Genomic DNA, 15,483 nt, shown 5'->3' on the forward strand with positions numbered 1-15,483 from the left:
TTACTTATAAATCTCCATATGCGTTAACATTCAACAATCAGATGATATTAAGTTTAAAAGAAATTGAAGAGATGAAAAAAAAAAAAAATGATTAGCCTGGTGCATCCAAATCAAACCCACATAAGAAATTAACAAACCTAAGGCAATATGAAGCAAATTTTGAATTTTATAAAAACGATTTTCAAGTTTCATGGGCAAAATGGGATCAAAATCGAGTTCCAGGGACAAAGTGGAGCAAACTTTGAGCTTCAGAGAGTAAGGTGACGATTTTTTATTTACATGGATCAAATTGAGATTAAATCGAGTTTCTGGGAACATAGCTAAAAATTAGCCTTATATTAATTGTATGATTCAGTGCATTGCATTTGTTGGTATTAATCGTGCAAAACTTAACTATGTACTTCAATAGTTAATTAGAGGAATGTAGTTTACTTTATGTATTTCAATTTGAATCTCACTCTTTGTAGTTTAGGTTAAGTTACCAAGTAAACAAAGCTATAAAGTTTTGCTATATGATTTGTGTCGAACTGCGCATGCATCCATGCACCATCTGGAAAAACATCTCTAATCAACGTTAGCGGAGAAGGACGACCCACACCATCCCACGTTGTCTAATTTAACCTTCCTCTTGTACAACAAAGTTGGCATACATTAATTGTTTCAACTTTTGTCTACATTTTAATTGGGAATATTATTCTCTCTAAATTTCCAAACCGACAATCCATTCAGCAACAGTAATCTTTTTCTTTGGTAAGCCACCAACATTATTCTTATTTTCTTGGACATAAAGAGTATCTATGAAGACCAACAGAGATGATTTTGACAACTGATCAACTCATAATTCACAATGAAATATGTCAATATCATTGTGAAAAAGCTCACTAGTGCATGAATCAATTGGGTCAAAAGATTGGCACTTTTCTTTCACTAATTATTCGGATTAAGCCAAAGTTCAGGAATACCATCATTAGTCAATATTGTTATCAAGGGTAGATTTTTGGACGGATAAGATCGAAAATAATATTTCCAATTTTCTTTTTAAAATATTAGATTCAGATCACAATTTTCAAATTCGAAATTTTTTTAATCGAAGCAATCTTAAAATTTTTGGAATATAATTTGTATATGCAATATATTGTTTGTTTTTTTAATATTTAGTATATACTTATGTATAAATTCAATTAATTTTTTGGTTACTATTATGCTTATCCTTTTTAATACATGTGTTTTTTTTATTTGCACAAACGATAACCTTAGTAAGTTAAATTATTAAATGTTAAGGGGGAAGGGAATCACTAGGGATCGAATTCTCATCAGGATGCATAGGGATTATACTTTCCTCTACTGCGTTTACAATTTTCACTCTAATTTTTCAAAAAATACTTGGATTTGAAACTTCCTACTTTCGGATCGGAAACAGCAATACTAACTTAGCAAACAACTTTTTCGTAAAAATGTTGGCTTTTGGATTTCCTTTGCTTCCTTTTGATAAAACATGTCGACCACTATTCGTTAATGGGAACTTAAGCGAGTCCTTTAAAGAAAACTAAATCGTTAAATTTAGAGATAAACGTCATAGATGACGCATTTTAGAAATTTCGCTTGTAAGACCGTGCTAAGTGGACTGAGTTAACGTTTGACAAGAAAAATGAAAAGACAAGGTTGAGCTAGCCTATTGGTCTCTGTCTAGGAGTAAAATCACAGTGCACAAACGGTAGAAATCCCATGTCATGTGGATTGTGGAGCATTGCCTTCAACTATTACCTTCGCTTGGGTTGTCAAACTCACATCACGGATTGAAATCTAACATCTTCAGCCATTCTGCCTCCGCTAATTAACAACTCGGAAAACCTTAGCAAAGAAAAGGACCTCTACCCGTGGATCAAATAAAAAACAAAATGGCCCCTACTGGGCGTGGTCTAGGGTCACTTGAGTCAACCGCGGGCACCCAACTGCCTCTTTTTTTCCATGTTCGTACTACAAAAACTTGACATTCTTTCTGAATTCAAGTTTTCGGCCCCAATCATACCAGACTGATACCTACTCTGTTTAGTACTTCTTTGCGCACAGCGTAAAACGCGTAGCAATTCAATACCAAGCAGCATTTCAAACTTGTATTTTTCTAATCGACCCTACAGATTCTGCAATAAACACCGATTTTTTCCTTTTTCTTTTTTGTATCACGTTCTGAATGACTTTCTAATCAGATTGTAGTTGGAATATAACATATACAAACTATGTAGTTTATTGGTGCGGCCATTCTCAAATTGATCCTTCAGAAGCCAGAACATCACTATAGTTTACAGTTAAGAGTGAACGTAAAAATGGTTTCGAGATTTTTATTGACGCTCAACAACACTTGACACATTTGCAACGTAAGGATCTTTCTGTTCTACTGCAGTTTTGTTAGCCAAGTAGAAGAACAAACGAATGAACACGAAATATAAGGTAGTGCGGAAAGGTTAAGATGTCTCTACTCCGTTGCTAACAATGTGCAGTATCGATCAATTAATTACTGGTTTCTACTTTCTACATAATGATCTAATAAACATGTAACAACTTACTTTTGATGAAGACATTACCGTCATTTGTCATTCGTGTTCAAGTACAGATGATGATCTCTAATGTAATCAATTACTTCATCTGCAGTCAGATATTTTATTGACAATCCTCTTGAGATGCAATCCCTGAAGAGCAAGTAAATTGTTAGTTCTACAATCCCATTAATATTTCTGTCAAGGAATCAGATTGCCTTACCTTACTCTCGTCGAACTTATTTGGTTTGGTACAAGTTCATCCACCACTTTTATGTTACCCTGTAATAAAAGAAAAGGTTTAACAACAAACATCAAAGAGACCAGAAGCAATGGACTATGGGAAGCTTCAAATCAAAACTGTTCAGGCAACAAATGTTTTGCTTTTCAATTTATACCAGTTCCTACCCTTGCAAAGTACGATTCGAATAATCTGGATAACTTGTATACCAGGAATCAGACTTAAAAATTGCACAACAATAACATCATTTTGGGCGGTAGTTAAACTAATATAGGTGTAGCTAAAAACCCAGTGACATGCCACTGAATGAGAGTTTGATTATTATTACAAATTTACAATTCACCATGAGCACGAAAACAATGGTAAATCAACATACCTTGTTCTCTGTCAAAATTTTGTCATTTGATATAATCTTGTCAACATCTTGTCCATCCCTGTGAATGCAAACCACACCGTAATCTCTGCATATGCTCCTCACCTGATAAATAAGGGCAAGAATATGGTGGTTACCATCTGCTTGAACCAGAAACAACTAATTGAAAAGTTTTAAACCCTACCCCAATTGAAGAATTCTGTTACTTTATATTACACAACAAAGATCCACTAAACGATTGGTTAATTTCTAGTCAAGCAATATAAAATCCATTCGTGCATAATTGTTGGAAATTAAGATAGAATCTTCTCCTAAGTCCTAAGAACTATTCACCACCTTTTGATCTGAATAGAACTTTCACATGTAAGCTACTGAACTAAAACAAGTATAACTCTCCAGATGAAGTCATTTTAATCTGCAGCATGGTAATAATACTAAGAAATGAGATGATTATCTTATACGAATTAATCATACATGGCCACAGTAATATAGAATATAGACGTACCTGCTCAGGAATCCAAAATCCAGGAATGCCAAAAGAGTGGAGTAGATCAGAACCACAGACAAGCATGCACTTAAGGGAATCTATCAAGAGCAAGACACAGAAATCAATCATATTGCCTCCAAATTATGATGAAGTAGAACTGCAAACCAGGTTCAGAATGGTCATGCATCAAATTGACTACACAAAAAAGTCTGTAAAACGAAATTTGTGATTAGTGTCAGCACTGCAGCTTATCATGAAATAAGAGCTCTTTTTAGTAAAAAGTAAGAGCCTTTTTTAAATTTTATTTTCTAGCAAACAGATCCATGGAATAAGAGCCTTAAGATACCATATGTTGAAATGACAAAGAGTGTCTGGAGCATATAACTCCTTAATCTAGAAAACAGGGTTTCAAGCACCACTATGACAAGCGTCGTTTCTGACACACTTCCTCGAACGTTACAGCCATAAGTTCTGGGTGTGTAAATGTGCTTTACATCTACAACTGTCTATTTGCACTTTTGCATACATATAATTTTACAAAAGAACAGCCTGTGTGAGGATAAATAATAATTAGCTATATCGTTCAAAGGAAAACAAGGGATAACAGTTTTGAAGATCTTACCACTTGGTATCAGCCCAGCCTCAGATATGAAACCCTTGACTCTAGATAGAACAGTTAAGGTGCGCTGGAAGCTACTTTGTCTTGCCTGTAAAATTGGTTTATAACTTCTATATATAAGTACACAGAACCCTTGTGGTAGTAAATACATAAGACATAGAACTGCACTACAGAAGCATCATCTAAGATTCTAAAGAATTTGTATAGTAGAGAGAGAGGCGGAAATACCTCCCATTGATCAACCATTATAAACTCTGAACCCTTACAGGCAAGATGACATAACTGTACACGGTGTTCAGCAGATATAAGGCCCTACATAGCCAGCCAAGTCACAATGTCAGTTTGTGGCAAATGAGGGATATAACATGTCTGATTGTGTGATTTAATTACAGCACTTAAGTGGGATAAAGAGGAATAAACTTCAGAATTGAGATCACAAATAATCCAAGTAATCTGTGCAATAACAAAATGGGATCACTACGTTGCTACTACAACCATGGTTAAAAGGGGTCATGCAACAAACTACCTAATGTACTCTCATTTTCGAACTTTGTTAGGCATATTGTGCACCCTTAACCATGGGCATATGAAAGCACCTTCTACTCCGACGCCTACAGAGACGCTAGTACAGGTTACATACCTTCTTGTTGTATGCATCATTGACAGGTGAAATATAAGCTCCAACAACACAAAAGCCTTCCGAATTCAGGGCATCTCTTGCCAGCTCTGTTGACAACAACAAAATTGATCAAAATATACATTAGACACTGCAATTTCCACTGAAAAATGAGCAAAAGATTCTAAAGCCGCAAGTAGAAAATGAAATCTATGAGGCCATGACCCGGTTCATAAAGAGAGCGCAATTTGCATGTATGTATATACACAATTTAGCTGTGAAATGAGAAAGAAATTTAGTTTGTGCCACAACTTACCCATCATCCGTAAATGCATATAGGTAGGAGGATTGAAACTTCCAGTTGCTACTAGGACTACGTATTTCTTGTCCCTAGTTTAGAGAGAGAAAGAGTGAGCTACCATATTTCCAAGAACCTTACACCTTATGGTACGAATTTTGTCAGCATTAACATCCATGTTTGCAATTTACAAACAAATTCAATTCTCCGGAAACTAAAAGGTAATGCATTTTCTACTGCAAGCTAAAAACTAATGTCTTTAAGATAAGGTGAGCTTACTTGTCATCGTGGTTAACCAAATGTAGAGCTAATTTACTAACAGGCAGAGGAATGTCCATCACAACTGAAAGAAGTAAAACGACTGAATTAAACGAGTATCATAAAATATGTTACGTTTTCTTACGTTTTCCTAGCAGCCAAACAGAGTATTAAAAACCATTCACAAGGATACAACAAAACAAGAAAACCCAAGTGAAAATTATAAAATTGGAAAATAAGCCACACCCAGATTAGAAGATTGGAAAATAGTTAATAAAAAATATTACCCTTTTGAGAATCGATGACTTAAAGGTCCCTTCTTTCCCGCCGCTTGGAGCCGGTCCTCTCGACGAGGATGGTCAAGGAGTCGGGGCGTTGGAACTGAAGCTCAGACGCGTATTGGGTTCGCGCTCGATGGGTTCGATAGACGCGGCAGCTGGGTGGGATGAGATGCGATTGGCAGCTTAGAAAAAGTTATGGTTTTTTTCTCGTCAAAACTCTGAAAATGTTCCACCCAGAAAAAAACAAACAAAAGACCCTTTTTATTGGGTTATTTTTTAATTATTGTTTAACTTCATCCGTTAATCGATTAGTGAGGCGCAGTGAATTTAAGGTGAAAAGTTTGACACTTTTGTCTTTGTCTAAAGACTCTGTTTCCTAAGCTGTTGAGCTCTGCTAAGATTATGGCGGATTTCACAAGGCTTCCCATGGCGTCTTGTGCTCTTGTTTTAGTCACGGATTCTGCCGGCCTTTCACGCCTTCAAAACTGCAACACCATTTGCCTGGCGCTTTCTTGTATTGCTATTCAGAACCATGAGGTCCAGGAGTCCCAGTCCCAGAGCTGTTGGGCAGCCCAATCAGGTCAGTCTGACACTCAAGTTCATTTGATCCTTAACCTTTTCGTTTCGGTATTTTTTGTGTTTTGAACGATATTACTAAGAGTAGGAGAGAGGGTTTGAATTTGGGAAGTACTGCGTAAAAGAGGAAGCCTCTGTTCGTTTTGCTATTGAAATTGTACTTAAAATTGTGCCCATTGATGTTATTTGTAGGTGGAGGAGCCATACAGCCGTGCCAGACATAACCCGTTTTTCGATGGCCTTTTGAGGCTTGATGATCAGAATCCTAGCCCACCTACTGTTGATTTTCCGGCAATCCATGGAAGTCGGAACATTTCTCGTACCACGTCGGATATTGGTAACACACTCACAAGAAAAGGGCAAGTTCCATTCTCTGATGATAGTGTTCTTAAGCCCTTTGAAGGGGCGAAAATTGGTAAAACTGCTTCATTTGCGTTCGCTAATGTTCAGTCAGCTTTTAGCTTTGATTTGAGGACATTAAATGAGCCTGCCATTGAAGCAAATGATCATAAGCATGGTAGAGTAAATGGTCTAGCAAGTGTCACAAGTGGGAAATCATTCAGGGTGAATAGAAGGAAAGAAAACCTGTCTACTGTTTCACTTCCTCAGTCTGCTGCATCGTTTTATAGTGGGGACTCACCGCAATTTGAAATTGTTGCATCGTGTCCAAGCATTTACAGGCTTAATTTGTTTCTCAAAGCCACAAAGGATGAAGTTAATGCCGGTGTCCCGGGAAAATTCTTACATGTTGTAATGGCTCAAGATATTGCTGGTAATGCCTGCCTTTAAATCTCCTTTCCTAGTTTTTTGTACTTCTCCTTTTGTAATCTCTGTATCATTTCTTTTGAAATTTACATTTGTAAATAAGAGACCACATTGTACTATAATATGAGTTTCAAACCCAATTCATGACAACGTTGACAAGACAGCTATGTGCCCTGAATATCCAAAATTCATTGGAAATCATTTGAATTGTTATCAAGTCTAATACTATATAAGTCCATATCTTTTGTTAATACAAATTAAAAAATGTCAGAAACACTGTATTGCAATGCTGATAATATGTGTTTCAGGAGGTTCGTTGTGATTTTCTATTTCTTTCAGCCAAATTTGTGAATTGATGTCAGAGTATACATTTTTGCCACTCTTGGACAATTTGCAGATGTTGGATCCATTGTTTCAACCATCACTTATGCCTTCTACCTGAATGAAACACAAAAATGTGACCAGTTGTGTACAGTGCCTGTTATCAACATGAAGAGGTCAGACATAAATTCTCAAGCTGAACTCAAATGGTTACTTGATTTTTGTCAAATTGATCAGTCGCCCTTAATCTTTGTAGATGAGGTACGTTCTATTGACTAATGTTATACTGTGGTCTCCTATTTTCTTTCACTTGGGTAGATTAGTGCTGATAAGCAATGATATTCCAAGAACTGACTTAATACAAAAATGCTACACCTGCAGATTCTTTTTATTTTGTTTTTTGGAAATTTTGTTTATTCCTTGCTGCTTATATTCCATGTGTATCACTTATACCCATCCTGTGTATATTGTGATGAAATGTGAACATCCCTATTGTTGAATCACATATGAATCATGCGGTTTTACAGATTACTTATGTGGATTCTTTTTCTCTCTAATTTTTCAACTTTACCTGTGACCAGTTGCGTCCTGAAATATAACTTTTCAATTATGGAATGCCTGTTCAACTTATGTGTTTACCTTTCACCGTGAAATTTTGAGCAGATTGATCTGTCATATTATGATCTATTTGGGAGTCTTAAAATAGTTCTATTAAATGGCCACAAGCTCCCAGCCAAGCAAGAGGTAAATCAAATTCCAAAAATTGGGATATACTTGAAATTTTATTTTACCATGGGAAATGATTCATACTCTTTTCTTCCTATATCAGGGATTGAAAGGGGCAGTAGTTGAATTTTTCAATTGCAAACAGGTGATTTGCTGAAATCAAAGCGGATGCGTTTAAGCTTATCCTACTACTTGCTGACAAGTTCAATGTAGCTAAAAGTTGCCTAATATAAGATTTTGTCTTGTTTTACAGGGAGAATCTGTATATCCCTGGGTTAAGAGTGTTACTGTAGCAGAAGTATTGATTGAAACCTATGCATTGTAACCTTAGTGGCTTCCTTTGTCCCTATTGTTCTTAACATGAATGAATATCCTGATTATCGTGTTATCTAAACAGGATAGCTCATGCTGCACAGTTGTTGCTGAGAAGTTTTCTCTGATTTTACCTGAGATTTTGGCTGGACAAGGATTCAGCAGACTTTTGGTACCTTTCTTTTTCCTTTTTCATGCTGTAAAATGTGAACAACTTATTTCAAGACCTAAAAGACCTATTTCTTGGTGCACTGTTTTCAGCTCTCTCTCTCTCTCTCTCTCTCTCTCTCTCTGTGTGTCCCGTTCATGCTCCACCATAGAGACCATGTACTTTGCAGCAACGAGTTAAAAACCTCCCACGTTTTTTCTGCGTCCATCTTTGGCTACCTCAGTCAATTGTAATTTACTGCTAGTAGAAAATTTTCCATGGATCTCATTTTTTTTTCTTTTCAGCACATTGCTGGACTTCATATTTTATTAGTTATTGGCTCTTGTATACGTATTCCACATTTTCTTTTCTAGGATTCGGCTCATAGCCTAAGATAGGTAGTCAAATCCTTAACCCTTATATTGTAGGCCAGCCAATTAAGTTGCTGGGTTGTGAGGTTGGGGGGATCGGTAGTTGATATCTTGGTTTGCCATGAAATACTCAACTTTAGACTTTAGTTTTCCCTCCATTGCCTTTTTACAATTTTTTTTTCTCTGGAATTCCTATTTCTTGCAGTTAGCTGCCATCCTTTTAGACTCCACAAACTTGTGTGGTTCTCAGTGTTCAATCAAAGATAAGTACATGGCTACACTGTTAATTCATGGTGCTGGTCGCTTTGGGTGCAACGGCCTTTACCAGTTATGTATGTATTGTGTCCATGACGTGCCTATCTTTTGTTTTCATTTACTTTATTTAAAACGACTTCCTCTATATTTAACTTTTGATTTTCAGTGAGATACAAAATGTATGATGTATCTGATCTCAAGGTTGGTGATATATTACGCAAGGATTTCAAAAAGTGGACAAGAGCAGGTCTGGACTTGAACTAACCTTAGTCCTTTTAAGCTTGTCTTGGGATTTCTTTTCGCTCTTCAATGTAATGGAATATCCTTCTGCTAACATAATAGTTGTTGAAACAGGTAAACCGGAGGGTCCTGGTGCTAGAACATCACAAATTGGGATGAGTTCCATTGGAATGCCAATTGCACAGCTTCTTCAACATGAGAACACCTCAGCGCATGAAGTTAAAAATTTCCAACGTAAGTGTATAATTTTCATCCACTAAATTATCGTGAGATAGTTGAACCATAAACATTTATCATATTGCAGGAAATAGAAGTATTGAAGCCTTTAATAGTCAGCTTGTTCATTAATTCGGATAGTATAGGTCGACCTTTAATCCAATCTCACTTCAATTATTTACTTTCCTTTATAATAACGGAAGTAACATCCTATAATTTTGAAGATATTATCTTGCCGGTAGTTTTTTGTCACCAGTAACTTACACGTCTTTTATTCTTGTTTTCCCTGTTCCAAACTACTTTGATGAAGTTCATTGTTTAAACTATAAAGACATTCATTTTGTGTTTAAACTTTAAAGTATAAAGATATTTAAATTTTTTTGTGCATTTTCATTGTTTTTATTGTTAATTTCAGAGATGGAAAAACTCCGGCTTCTCATGGTTGTTTCTGGGTATTATGATTCGAAAAGGAACTTCAAGGTTAGAGACGTGCTAATATAAGTTATATTTGACATTTTCTCTTTTTTTTTTTAATGCGTGTTCTACCCGTTAATGATCTGGCATGCCCCGGGGCTTAATTTAAAACGAACCTATTTCAAAGAGGGTTTGAATCATTTCCTTTGTGAGTCATGATTAATAAAGCCAAAGCTTCGAGTGGGTTAAGGATTGATCATTTGAGAGTCTATTGTAACTTCGATGTTCGAACAACTCAAACTTCTGTGTTTGACTTTGATGTGATTACAATTTTGTATCCTAATTTTGGACTGCCAAGTGCTCATCTAAGGGCCTTTTGGCATTTCTTTCCTCATGGGATGGGGAGTACTTTAAACAAAATGAGCCAAGTATTCGCTCAATAATAAGTAATCCACCGACTCTCTGAGTATCCATACATATTTTGCTGCAGTCACAGTCTCTGGTCTTTTTTTAAAACAAACTGAATATGTTGTCTAGAAAAAGGGTTGTGTAGCGTTTTACTATCTTATGGTAGAGGCTCTGACATTGTCCATGTATGTGGTCGAATACAGAGAGAGATCCTAGTGGCTGCTGAGTCAGTGGAGCTCATGAAAAATCTGCTGTTTTTCTTCGACTCAAGTGCTTCCCAACTGCCTCTCAAAGCGATCCATCAGTCAGGTAAGAATCACTTCAAAATAATACAGGCCACGCACTACAGTTTGTGTGGCCGGAAAAATTGGGAATTTTAGTTCGACTTGAGATCTCTGGAAGAGTAGGTTAGAAATACATACTTGGTTGTCTTCATCCTGCTGACTGGCATTCATATAAAGAGGTTTGTAGCAATAATGATCTCATCGATTCTGACTAAACTCATTAAAATTGTGAGACGTAGAAACTCCAGTTGTTTTTCTTTGGTTTCTTTATTGTTCTTGCTAAAAAATTGTGTATTTTTTCGTTTTAATTGCTACACATCATCCGGGATTGAAAAGATGGTTAATTTTAAATTCCGTTATGGTGCCATGATGGTGTTAAACTTCCTCATGGTGCTCGTGCAGGTCTTGGAGCAGAGATGCAAGCATTTGAGATTGACAAGGTCACATCGAGAAAGACCATCGAGCGCCTCTTAGAAGAATTTGGTGGGACTTCAAAAGGCTAATGCGAATTCCAGACCTCAATAAATGTTCAGAGACAGTTGTTCTCGAGTATGTTGTTACACAAGAGGTGAAGGAAAGATTTCTGTAAGATATAATTTAATCGTGGCTGTTCAAATTGAAAGGTATATTTGAGGGAATGATCAAACTAATCTGCTCTTGAAAATTTGGATCAGATATTCAATTTTACTGTAAACTTGCTTCGTTTTCCAAAATGATCTGCAGTGTGTATAAAAACTTTTCGTGGATGAGCCTGTATTGATGAGACTGGATTAGAACGAAAACCAGATGATAGGCATGTTGATTGCACTAGAACTCTCGGTTGAGATTCAACATTCAAAAGAACTTTTTGGGCGTTGCTTGATGGTGTCTCTGTCCAGCAAAAGGAAAAAAATTTGCAATTTTTCATCTGCAATCACTTCAGAAACTTTTCTTATCAGAAAAAAAAGAAGTTCCAAATATTACAGGCCTATGAAAGCTTTGTTTCCAGAGCTGTTCAGAGGATTTCCATGCTTAAGCTCCAACTCAAACTCTGTTCCTATAGGAATAGCTACTCCGGAAATCTGTACCGTAACAAACCGCTGGCTACTGTCAAGGCTGGCCTTTATATCTCCGGTCGAGTTTGCTCCCTTTGTAATGTTGAAAGTATACCCTTCAACCCCAGCCTGCGTTTTGCAACCTGATGAAGGTAACATTATCAACGATCAACTTTTGGTTTAAAGCGAATCCTTCGTTTTCGACCTTAGAGCTTAGATGTAGACTTCCATTTTGTGTAGTAAAGTCCAGTTGCCTCCGTCTCCTCCCATTTCCGCTTCCTCTCCATCATCCAAGAAAACTTGTCCGGTACTCTATTCACTACTGCTAACAACCACAAAAAGTTCGAATGCAGTTTTCCGGTCTGCTTCTGTTGTCAAGGCATCTCCTTGCAAGGCCAATATATTTCCTTTGCGAAAATGCACGTTGATATGATCTGGCTGTGCATCCAGTGTAACGTTCTGCCCTGCGCTTACATTCACCGAGTTCGTGTAGATGAAGAGATCGAACCAGTTGCCTGCAGTAAAGTATGCCCCAACAGAGTTTTCCCCTTGCTTCAACACAGGTGAAACCAGCACACCTCTACCAATCAGAAACTGTGACCTAATCTCGTATTATTGATATCTTGAGGAAATGAGAAGAAAAGGGGTCTTGCAATTGGGGTTCCATTTTTGTGTGCCTCATACATTGATGTGTAAAACAAGGGGAGCAACCGGTAGCGCAGGCCGAGCACCTTCCTGGCTGATGCAGCTACTGATTCCCAAAGGTAGAGCTCTTGCCGGCTTGAATGGATATCAGAGTGATGTCTTGAAAACGGGTAAAGGGCTCCCACCTACACATAGACATAGGTGAGTTTAGTCACTTTTGCAAGTTACATAACATGGTCTAGTTTTTTGTTTTAGTGTTCGGAATTCAATGCTTATCAGTTACCCCTGCAGAGTTCTTCATTAGTATCTCCTAAGAATCCACAGATATCAGCTCCAACCATCGGAACTCCAAAGAGTCCAAAGTTCAAACTGGCTGGAATGGAATATGCCAATTCCTCCCATTTCGCACCGTTGTCTCCGGTCCAATGTGCTGTGTACCTACCAGAGCTCACAAAAGTTGACCTAGATAGCACAAAGGGTCTCTTCCCAGTTATATTAAGTAAGGCCTTGTTTGTTGCTTTGGACTCCAAGAGGCCAAACAGGTTATGAACATCATATTCCGTAACATTACCAAAGTGTAGGGCTGATCCCGGAACAGTGTTACTAATTATCGGACGCTGGTTTCCTCCGTTGTTGATTTTGTATGGCGGATCATCAAGTGTAGAGTTTTGAGTTTGAGGGGAGGTTAAGAAGTTCGCAATCTCATTCATGACATGTCAAGCCACAGACCATCAAAAGGAAGGGTCTCTTTGACTCTTTTGATCTCATTTGTCCAATAACTTTCACTTTGTGGATGAATAAAATCAGGGAAGTAGACATCTCCAGGCTAAACCTTCCCCTGGTAATAACTGCCATCACGTTTTATACATATATCTGCTTGCTTACCCCTGGTTAGGGATTTCATAGCTCGCATTTGTACTAATAGAAAATAATCACGTAAGAAAAGGAAAATATGCAAAAATATAATCAATTACAAACTTTTAAGAAAAATAACTAGAGGACACTAAACAGACATTAAACCGTAAGGTTACATACCAGGGTCAATGATGAGGGCATATTTCTGGCTATTATTGTGAAGGGTATTCACAAAATTCTGCATCTTATCGACTGGAAAGCTGACGGGATCAAGAGTGAAGTCCTTATAAGCATCCATGTGATCAATGTCTGTCCACATAACCTCAAGAGGGAAACTTGCATTTGCATAGCCAGCAACCACGCCTTCAAGATCCGAAACATTCTTGTAACCATATCGGCTCTGGTGGAATCCTTCACCATTAACATGAATAATTTGAGCATGACATTATTAAAATGTGAATCCAAAATCAAGTTTTTCGAGTTCTCGAACAATGCTAGGAAGATCATATTTGTTGACCAAGTGCCATGTTAAGTGGCAGGTCACTAATTGATTCATTATGGAACGGATCCTTATAATAATTGATGTAACAAGATATTCAGTAATCATGAACTAATACGATTCAAAAATGTGATCCTTCTAGGTTACTATAAAATAGATTAATAGAATAAATAGCAAATTAAGTTGAATATATTTACACTCTAGAGCAACTTACCAAAAGACCAATAGGGCATAGGGGCAGGGCGACCGACCAATGAGCTCAGTATACTGCTGCACCACCAACTCAGGCGTAGGTCCGGCAAAGAAATACAGGTCCACAACACCACCGATGGCCTTATAAGTAATCCTATCGCCGTCGTATCTTTTGTCCATGCCATTGCTATTCAACAGCAACACTCCATGAGATGTTCCAGCACCGTCGGGCTTGCCGTCTGGTGAGGACGACCTGACGTCCAGGTAGAAGGGGTGGGACGCGTAGAGGTTGACAGTCAGTTTGGACGCTGGGGATGTCAGCACCCCAGAAGGTGAAGGTGGTGCCGGGAATGAGCTTGAAGGTGGATTTAGTGTGCTTGCCGAGGCCGAAAAGGGAGAACCTGTTCTGGGAAAGGGAGGAGGAGAGCTGGATGTACTGGTCCTTGAAGACGAGGAAGGTGCTGGAGTTTGATGGGTCCGGAGAGGTGCCGAAAACCACGTCGTTGGTGGACCTGGCGGGTGACAGTGAAGCCGAATGGGGTGGTGTTACGGAGGGTGAAGACAAGGTCGTTGTCGCGAGGAGGTGTAGTTGAGTTTAGGGTTTGGCAGGGGATGATGTCTTGAGGGATATCCCATCTTTGGTGGTTTGAGTCTATTATTCGAACCCTCAGACGATCTTTGGTTCTATAGCTGTTTCCCGGAAAAAAAAAAAAAAAAAAAATAAAACTCAAAAGTCAAAGGTGTGAGGTTATATATATATATATATATCTATATAACATGCAAAATATGGTAAGATAAAGAAACTCACTTAAATGTGAAAAAGAATGTAACTCATAAAGGAAACACTTGAATTGTTCTTTTTTCAAACAAATCAGAGTTTAACGTGTACACAAAATAATTCAATTTTTAAATTTACGAGTTACTTTGCTTTCGTATGATTTACAGTTAAAAGAACATTAGCTTATAATTTTGTGTTAAGTCAAACAATTAATGTTCATCTCAGAAATCAATTGATAACATCTAATAAATTAGTTAAAATCATAAGATTAATGGGGTTAATTATATAGATTAAGTACCTGGCGTAGAGAGTGAGACTTGAGATGTCAGGTCCATAAGTGGACGAGGTGTTGATGAGGCTAAGATTGAAGTCCCAGAGGTATCATTGGTGACAGATTGAACTGCGTATCCAAACCCAACTGCTTCTCCATCATTTCCCTGCTGGCCATTGGATGACGCAAATAAACTAAAAACAAAGAAAAAACACAACAAAAATGGTGTATTTGATCTGTTTTCTTTCATCTTCATTTTCTGTGTTTCAATTGCAATCGCTACTTGGTGTTCTGAGGATTACTAAGGATTATTTTTTTAATCGAACTTTTCCATAAATTATATAGCTTTTAAAACTCAGCTCCCTCATCTATGAAAAACGTGAAATGTAACATGAGTAATTATATTACCTATTGCGACAAGATTAAATCTTTGTTATTTACTTTATAACCGAAAAAAATCATGTCT

At 37.4% G+C, this 15,483-nt stretch overlaps 2 protein-coding genes and 1 pseudogene across 3 annotated transcripts; 1 reads left to right on the forward strand and 2 right to left on the reverse strand.

Annotated features, from left to right (window-relative positions):
- Positions 1–2,313: 2,313 nt before the first annotated feature.
- On the reverse strand, positions 2,314–5,860 carry LOC125476556 (nicotinamide/nicotinic acid mononucleotide adenylyltransferase-like). The gene is made up of 10 exons (XM_048582828.1): positions 5,714–5,860; positions 5,448–5,511; positions 5,187–5,260; positions 4,895–4,980; positions 4,483–4,566; positions 4,258–4,342; positions 3,654–3,733; positions 3,152–3,253; positions 2,758–2,816; positions 2,314–2,687 (listed from the first exon to the last, which is right to left on the reverse strand). Exons 2-10 carry the CDS (start codon positions 5,504–5,506, stop codon positions 2,585–2,587), a joined length of 732 nt encoding a protein of 243 aa, XP_048438785.1. The 5' UTR covers positions 5,507–5,511; positions 5,714–5,860; the 3' UTR covers positions 2,314–2,584.
- A 284-nt stretch (positions 5,861–6,144) lies between these two features.
- On the forward strand, positions 6,145–11,489 carry LOC125476555 (exopolyphosphatase PRUNE1-like). Of its 2 annotated transcripts, XM_048582826.1 has the most exons (13): positions 6,145–6,287; positions 6,476–7,055; positions 7,446–7,630; positions 8,033–8,113; positions 8,199–8,240; positions 8,349–8,393; positions 8,493–8,579; positions 9,132–9,258; positions 9,348–9,428; positions 9,536–9,655; positions 10,053–10,117; positions 10,663–10,768; positions 11,146–11,489. In XM_048582826.1, exons 1-13 carry the CDS (start codon positions 6,240–6,242, stop codon positions 11,244–11,246), a joined length of 1,668 nt encoding a protein of 555 aa, XP_048438783.1. In that variant the 5' UTR covers positions 6,145–6,239; the 3' UTR covers positions 11,247–11,489. The 2 variants fall into 2 exon arrangements, with proteins under 2 accessions (XP_048438783.1, XP_048438784.1); XM_048582827.1 differs by lacking the exons at positions 10,663–10,768; positions 11,146–11,489 and adding an exon at positions 9,726–9,783 and having other exon boundaries at positions 10,053–10,101.
- Positions 11,490–11,593: 104 nt separating this feature from the next.
- LOC125476437 lies at positions 11,594–14,672 on the reverse strand (annotated as a pseudogene).
- Positions 14,673–15,483: the final 811 nt, after the last annotated feature.

Source organism: the organism of the source record quoted next, unplaced genomic scaffold (genome assembly GCF_019419815.1).
Source record: "Pyrus x bretschneideri cultivar Hongxiangsu unplaced genomic scaffold, Pyrus_bretschneideri_v1 Contig19, whole genome shotgun sequence".
In the NCBI taxonomy this organism is placed as follows: Eukaryota; Viridiplantae; Streptophyta; class Magnoliopsida; order Rosales; family Rosaceae; genus Pyrus; species Pyrus x bretschneideri.

Coding starts and splice junctions, on each gene's coding strand:
- LOC125476556 (XM_048582828.1), bottom strand. CDS start 5,506: ATGGACATTCCTCTGCCTGTTAGTAAATTAGCTCTACATTTGGTTAAC. Junction 4,343..4,482: donor TAATGGTTGATCAATGGGAG/GTATTTCCGCCT, acceptor CCAATTTTACAG/GCAAGACAAAGTAGCTTCCA. Junction 2,817..3,151: donor AAATTTTGACAGAGAACAAG/GTATGTTGATTT, acceptor CTTTTATTACAG/GGTAACATAAAAGTGGTGGA.
- LOC125476555 (XM_048582826.1), top strand. CDS start 6,240: ATGAGGTCCAGGAGTCCCAGTCCCAGAGCTGTTGGGCAGCCCAATCAG. Junction 8,241..8,348: donor AATTTTTCAATTGCAAACAG/GTGATTTGCTGA, acceptor CTTGTTTTACAG/GGAGAATCTGTATATCCCTG. Junction 8,580..9,131: donor AAGGATTCAGCAGACTTTTG/GTACCTTTCTTT, acceptor TATTTCTTGCAG/TTAGCTGCCATCCTTTTAGA.